We start from the raw sequence: 7,705 nt of genomic DNA, 5'->3' as shown, positions 1-7,705 counted from the left end.
TTCCCCTCCTCTCTCTCCCTTCCTGTCATCCACTCTTGTACCTTCCTCCCCATCTTCTTCCTCCCTCCTTCCCTCCCTCCCCTGTCCTGTTATCCGTGGCTGAGGGCTTGAGATGGCTTACCAGGGCCTTTAATCTCTCCATAATGATATCATCACCCCCCCCCCCCCCCCCCCATCTCTCTCTACGCCCCATCTACACTCCTCTATGGAGAGAGGGAGGAAGGAAAGGAGCGGAGTGAGGGTTAGCGGTTTAGGGAAGGTCACTGATGAGCTCAGTGGAGGAGGAGGAGGAAGGGGAGGAGGAAAATGAGTAACCCTCAGCCTTTCGTAGTAACCCCACACACACACACAGAGAGGCGGGTAGGCCTGGCGTCTGGGATGTCGATGGAAGACAGTTCCATGGAGGAGTTGGTGGACCAGGGGTTGGGGATGGAGGAGACGGGACTTAGGAGGCCCTCTTTCAGGGAGACCTACCACCACGACTCCCTGCTGGCTCCAGACACAGACTTCATGATAGGTACTGTAGGTGTGGGAGGGCTAAAGGTGTGGGGAATGGAGAGGTGGGGTAGAATTTGCATAGGTAAAGTAACAGAAGGACAGGTTCTTGAGAGGGGGGGGGTATTTGAATTTGTTAAAATTGTATAATTATATTTTGGCAAAGCTTTGCTCACTTGGGGGTATTGGTGTCAGTGGATTAATAACAGGAGGCGTATGGGTGGGTATGTAGCAGGGTTGTGAACTTGTTATATGAATAGACATCTGATCATTCTGCCATTCACAAACCACACCATCTGGGAGAGGAGAATCGCAGATGACTTCCCTCCATCACCATCTCTGCTACAGGCCTCGGGTTTAGTTATGTTTTCTAAATGTTTGTTTTAGGGTTGTTGCCACGTTGTGTAGCGTGAGTCTACATAATCCCATTAGCATGAGCATGCGTGTGTATAACCTGCGTGTGGGTAGGCTATGCAGCAGCAGCAGAGATTGAGCTGTGTTCTACTAATTCCCTTTTCCAGGTCTGGGATTATGGGCTATTCTAATCCCGGTCCCATATGGGGACTCTGGAGGTGGCACAGGCCTGATGTCACAGCCAAAGACAGGAACAGGAACACTAAGTCACAGAGACACATGTAGCAGCCTTTACCTGGACGCATACAGTATGGCTACATAGAGAGGCTTACCTTCCTGACCATTCCTTTAGTTTATTAGTTTACTTTATTGGTCTTTCAGTATTATTTCCGGTCTCTTCATAGTTCTCATTAAAAACACTAACTGACTTTACGGTTCAAATTGAAATAAAAATTAAATAAATACAACACATTTAAAGTGCTAAAAATGCACAAATCCAAAAATTGCTCAAATAAGGTGTTGGTGATCTCTAGTATCTCTCCGTTAGACTTCTGGGATGGCCAGTTTGGTTTTTTCTACTATGATGACCTGTATCCAGCCTTAGAAATTGGTCTTCACCCGTTTTCTGGTCAAATCGAGGCACAGTTTAGTACGTCTGTCAGATAGTGTGCCCAAGCTGAAGGTACAATAGACATATAATAGCTACTGTAGATAAATAACTATAGTAGCTACTACAATCTGTGGTCTTCTTGACCCCCTATTTAGGGAAGACTGCTTTAGATGCACCTGGTGCCCTGTGAGATCTCCTGTGTACGTACTGGCACGGTGTGTCAGTCACTGGTGTGTCAGCACCGGTTGTGTCTCACCTTTAGCCACCAATAGTCCGAGTGACATGTACTCCTGGAAATAGAAGACCTGGACCTTAGTCCGTTCCGCTCTGACATCGCTCGTCCATATTGTATATAGTCGGAGCTAGAAGCACAAGCATTTCGCTACACCCGCAATAACATCTGCTAATCACGTGTGTGTGACCAATAACATTTGATTTGATCGATGAACTGGACAAGCTGCTTACAGGAGAACAACACAAGGACATGCAACCTGCACTAAGGTGAGAAGAGAGGAGAGGAGCATTAAAGATGATTCTCTCTCGCTCCTTGCTTTATATCGCTCTTTTGCTTATCTCTCATTCTGTCTAACTCTCCATCTATCACGCCCTCTATCTCTCTCTCTCCATCTTTCTTTCTGTCCATCTCTCTTTTTCTCTGACAAAGTTTATCGGGGTGGGGGTGGGGTCACTCGTACCAAAGAGGCTCAGTCTGGGGGATTATCATTGTGCTACTGCATAACGCACACATACACACACAAAACATACACACACCCTACCGTTCAGGCTGAATTTGAGAGGATAGCAAAAGTGTATAAGCATGATCAAACACTAACCCTAACCCTAACCCCTCCACACACACACACACACACGGACGCACACACACACACAATCTCAGATCAAGGCTTTAAGCGATGTTGTAAACATCAGCGTGCCCTACATTGGCAGACACCACCCAGTGAGAGAGAGAGAGAGAGAGAGAGAGAGAGAGAAGGGTGATAAAGGAGAGATAGATAATATCAACATTTCATAACCTCACCATGGACTCCATCTGGACTGGGATTCTACTCTTTCTGATCTGGATGTGATGCAGTTAGAGAGGTAGAGAGGCGAGGAAGAGAAGAGATCTCTGCTGTACTTGTTATCATCTTGGTGCGAGGCTGACTGGAGAGGACAGAAGAGGAGAGGAAGAGAGGAAAGAGGAGAGCTCCGTGTGGGTTCTACTGTGTGTGTGACGAAACTGGAACAGTGGATGGAGCAGTGGAGATGAGATCCTAGCAGACACTAGCCAGCGGAACACACAGATAAAGAAAGAGATAGAGAGAGACGACCGTCACTCGGATGGAGGAAGAAGATATCGTCTGTCAGACAGTGAAAGAGAGGAGGAGGAGGAGGAGGTCTGGAGCGGAGGAAGGGTCAACCAGTATGAAGAATCTTTATGACAACTCCTCACCCCACAGAGTTTCCAATGGTACACGACAGCTTTCTGTTCTGTTTGTTTGTTTACTATTCCACCAGTCATTTATTACCATCTTTCTCATTGGGATTACGTCTACTAAAACCACACAGATGGTGTCTATTGTCTTGGTCTTTGTATTAGCGAATGTATTCAATTTAATCTCTGTGGTCTTACTCTCATATGGTTCAAGTTTTCGATCTCTTTCGTTTAAAAATGATTTTACGCCCATTTACAAAATGGTGCCATTTCTTAGGATTGTTCTTCGTATTGATGTTGCTTATAGAAAATGGTCTCTTGGTTTTTATGCGAGTGGAATCTGTCAGACGGGATGCAGATGCCTGTCTGTTGTCTGTGGCGTGTGTGTTGTTTGTATCAGCTTCTATGTCTACAGCATTTCATTTTTTTTTGTGAGCGATATGTCTGAAGTGTGAAGACTTCACTTTGATGAGTCTGTATCGCTCACCTGGAACCATCAGAAACTCTTGGGTGGCTGCTAACATGGTCTTTCATTGCCCAATGGCCAGTGGCTTTGGTGGCGCTGGCTAGGTACAAATGGCTTTAGCTCAAAGGATTACAATGACCTATGTTGCTACCTTAACTTGGTGGCAGGCGGGATGGACATAGTGGACCATCTGACGTACCTGGAGCAGTGGCTTTAGCTCAGTGGGCTAACTCAATCGATGGTTGTGCTCCCCAGATGACCGTAGCTCTGCTGCGAGTGGCGTAGACGTGGCGGACCGCCTGACATACCTGGAGCAGTGGCTTTAGCTCAGTGGGCTAACTCAATCGATGGTTGTGCTCCCCAGATGACCGTAGCTCTGCTGCGATTGGCGTAGACGTGGCGGACCGCCTGACATACCTGGAGCAGTGGCTTTAGCTCAGTGGGCTAACTCAATCGATGGTTGTGCTCCCCAGACGACCGTAGCTCTGCTGCGAGTGGCGTGGACGTGGCGGACCGCCTGACGTACCTGGAGCAGTGGCTTTAGCTCAGTGGGCTAACTCAATCGATGGTTGTGCTCCCCAGATGACCGTAGCTCTGCTGCGAGTGGCGTGGACGTGGCGGACCGCCTGACGTACCTGGAGCAGTGGCTTTAGCTCAGTGGGCTAACTCAATCGATGGTTGTGCTCCCCAGATGACCGTAGCTCTGCTGCGAGTGGCGTGGACGTGGCGGACCGCCTGACGTACCTGGAGCAGCGGATGCAGATGCAGGAGGATGAGATCCAGCTGCTGAAGATGGCCCTGGCTGACGTCCTCAAGAGACTCAACATCTCAGAGGAACACCAGGCCGCCAACACCAAGAAAGGGCCTGCTGGCAAAGGTACACAAACACAAGCACACACACACATTTACGCTTACATTTTAGTCACTTAGCAGACGCTCTTATCCAGAGTGACTTACAATTCATCTCAAGATAGCTAGGTGGGACAACCTTATATCAGTCATAGAAAGTACATTTTTCCTTAATAACATAGATAACACCAAGTCAGAGCTGGAAAGGGTTTGGGGGGGGGGGATTCAGATGTTTTTGGAAGATGGGCAGGGACTGCTGTCTGCTTCAGGGGAAAGCTGGTTCCACCATTGGGGTACCAGGATAGAGAAGAGCTTGGACTGGGCTGAGCGGGAGCTGCCCTCCCATAGTAGTGCTTAGGTTGGGATGTAGGGTTTGAGCATAGCCTGATGGTAAGGGAGGGGCAGCTCCTCTTGCTGCTCCGCAGGCAAGCACTATGGTCTTGTACTGGATGCAAGCTTCGACTGGAAGCCAGTGGAGGAGCGGGGTGACATGAGAGAACTAGGGAAGGTTGAAAACCAGGCGGGCTTCAGCGTTCTGGATAAGTTGCAGGGGTTTGATGGCACAAGCGGGGAGCCCAGCCAACAGTGAGCTGCAGTAGTCCAGACGGGAGAGGACAAGTGCCTGGATTAGGACCTGCACCGCTTCCTTTGTGAGGTAGGGTCATACTCTAGGGATGTTGTAGAGTATGAACCTCCAGGAGTGGATCACTGCTTTGATGTTTTAAGAGAACGACAGGGTGATGTCCAGGGTCACGCCAAGGTTCTTTGCACTCTGGGAGGGTAACACTGTGGAGTTGTCAACCGTTATGGATTGGTCTTTGAGCGGACAGGCCTTCTCCTGGAAGAAGAGCAGTTCCGTCTTGTCGAAGTTGAGCTTGAGGTGGCTTGTCGCCATCCAAGTTGAGATATCTGCCAGGCACGCAGAGATGCATGTCGCCACCTGGGTTTCATAAGGGAGGAATGAGAAAAGTAATTGAGTGTCATTCGCATAGCAATGATAGGGAGAGACCATGTGAGGATACGACGGAGCCGAGTGACTTGGTGTATAGAGAGAAGAGGAGAGGGCCTAGAACCGAGCCCTGGGGGACACCAGTAGTGAGAGTACATGGTGCAGATACAGATCCTCTCCATGTCACCTGGTAGGAGTGTCCTGCCTGAGTGTGCATAGCCTTAGACGCCCAGCGCTGGAGGATCTGATGGTTCACGGTGTTGAAGGCAGCGGATAGATCTAGGAGGATGAGAACAGAGGAGAGAGTCGGCTTTGGCAGTGAGGAGAGCGTCTGTGACACAGACAAGAGCAGTCTTGGTTGAGTGACCCATCTTGAAGCCTGACTGGATAGGGTCAAGAAGATTGTTCTTAGAGAGATAACGAGAAAGTTGATAAGAGACAGCACGCTCAAGTTTTTTTAGAAAGAAAAGAAAGAAAGGATACAGGTCTAGCGCTTTTGACATCAGAGGAGTCGAGTGTTGGTTTCTTGAGGAGAGGAGCAACTCGGGCCATTTTGAAGTCAGAGGACACACACACACACCCACATAAAAACATACACTTATACCCTCCTCTCCCATATTTCCCCTATGCAACAGCAGCTAGGCCTGTGTCTCTGGCCCTGCCGTCCAGACCATCAATGAACAGCCCTGCCTCTTTGAAGAAGAGTTACACAACCTCCACACTGCCCTCTACATCCACCGCACGGAACTACAGCCCCTTACCACCAGCATCAGCCAAGAGGTACAGTAGACAATCACTAACCATCACCTGCAAACACAGAGAGGTACAGTACGATTACTATCCCTCTACTCTAACTCTAGCACTAGATACATTTCAACAAATTGATCATACACTTTCGGTTTTCTCACTCTTTCCAACCCCCCCCGGGTTCTCCCTCAGTGGTGTGAAGAGTCCGGTAGGCAGTGTGAAGGAGAGTCCATGTATCTCTAAAACGGCTCGGCCTGGCCCCCGACCTGGCCCCCCAGGGTCCACAGCCCCCGGCAGTAAGAAAGCTGAAAGGTAGGTACGTCTATGGCAGTAGGCCTAACAGGGAAGAGCTGTTTAAATGTGCTCTGAATGTACTGTTCTAGTCTATACGTCTCTTACGTTTTCTCAAATAGATCTCCAGAGCAGGAGTTACAACTCTGGTCATTGAAGGTCTGCTGGTTTCCATGCTTTTTTTTTTCAATCGGATACTGGCGTATATCTCTGTCTGGGTAACCTGGGATAACAATTAAAAGCAGCAGTACTGTGGCCCTCGTGGACAAGAGTTGTCCATCCTTGTTCTAGACTAGAGCATGCGATTGACAATACTTTCCCTGCTTGTATGATGGAGCCTAACTTCTCCTTTCTCATTCTCTCCTGGCAGCAAAACCAAGGAGCCTGCAGCCAGTGTCGGTAAGAAAATGATTGAATTTCTACTGTAGTGTGCTCTTCCCACAGGCAGAGGACAGCACTGAGCTGTACAACAGGGCCTTGGGGAGAGGAATGGCCAGATTAATGGGAAACAGCTGTTGGTTAGATTGATCCTACTGTAACATGCCATTGGTAAATGGTATGAGTGCCGTGGTTCGAGTGGATGCTATACCTCCCAGATAGACTGACCTGCTTCTGTGTTTCGTCCGTAGGGTCGAGGCAGGTGACGCACTGTAAAGGTAGGCCTCAGTCCAACCTCCTGGAATAACACTCTTAACCGTCTACAGGGTATGTTAGTCTAGCTCTGTATACTATGCCTCCATACTCCACCGCCTGTTCCTGATCCCATGCATTATCTATCTCTAGAAAAGACAATGTCTGTCAAGTTTTATGAAATCAAATCTTATCTGTGGCAAATACATCTTCTGGTTTCTAATGTACGAGTCAGCACTGTATTTGAACACTTGTTTTATCCTTCTCTCTCATTTTCTCACCATGTCTCACCATGACTTCTCATCCCCTCCCATTCCCCCTCCTCCACACACATCCTCCCTTCTCTTGCTGTCATCTCTACCCTTTCCCCTCGCACCCCAACACTTCCAACCCTTACCACCTGCTCACACCTACAAAACATCATTTTGTCCCCTACTCTCACCCTTGGCCGTCACCCTTACCCCTCATTTCGCCTCTTCACTTAGTGACTATGCAGATCTATCTGAACCCCCTAACAAGAAGGACTGGGTCTTCTGAAGCGGCCAAATCAGCCCCCACGGTCCCCAACTCTAGACCCACCAGAACCCCCACCCCTCCTCAGACCAAAGGAGGCCCCCCCACCTCAGACCGAACTAAGCTTGAGACATGCAAAACACCCCCCGCCTTCACCCTCCCCCTGCAGAAAAGCACCAATCAGAATACGAATTCTTCTATGGAAATGTCCAATTACAAAAGCCCCCTCAAATCACCAAGCCAGTACTTCCAAATCTGTTACTAAGGCTATAGGGTAGGCTAGGAGGAGGTAGAGGTTGCTCCTAACCATTGGTCTAGGTTCAGATAAAAGGTTAAGGTTAGGATTGGGGAGGGTAATCTGATTCTAGA

At 48.8% G+C, this 7,705-nt stretch overlaps 1 protein-coding gene across 1 annotated transcript in view; it reads left to right on the top strand.

Annotated features, from left to right (window-relative positions):
• The first annotated feature begins 288 nt into the window (after positions 1–288).
• Positions 289–7,705, top strand: part of LOC115107991 (echinoderm microtubule-associated protein-like 1) — a 7,891-nt gene continuing 474 nt past the window's right edge. The window contains exons 1-7 of the mRNA XM_029631833.2: positions 289–517; positions 4,049–4,234; positions 5,791–5,935; positions 6,095–6,214; positions 6,564–6,592; positions 6,823–6,849; positions 7,309–7,705. The exon at positions 7,309–7,705 is cut by the window's right edge and continues 474 nt beyond it. Of these exons, the coding sequence (XP_029487693.1) occupies positions 307–517; positions 4,049–4,234; positions 5,791–5,935; positions 6,095–6,214; positions 6,564–6,592; positions 6,823–6,849; positions 7,309–7,601 (1,011 nt within the window). The 5' untranslated portion in view covers positions 289–306 and the 3' untranslated portion in view covers positions 7,602–7,705. The remainder of the gene's footprint in view (positions 518–4,048; positions 4,235–5,790; positions 5,936–6,094; positions 6,215–6,563; positions 6,593–6,822; positions 6,850–7,308) is intronic.

Source organism: Oncorhynchus nerka, linkage group LG24, assembly GCF_034236695.1.
Source record: "Oncorhynchus nerka isolate Pitt River linkage group LG24, Oner_Uvic_2.0, whole genome shotgun sequence".
Taxonomy (NCBI): domain Eukaryota; kingdom Metazoa; phylum Chordata; class Actinopteri; order Salmoniformes; family Salmonidae; genus Oncorhynchus; species Oncorhynchus nerka.
Note: the sequence above shows the minus strand (reverse complement) of the source record. Positions and strands in the feature narration are given on the sequence as shown.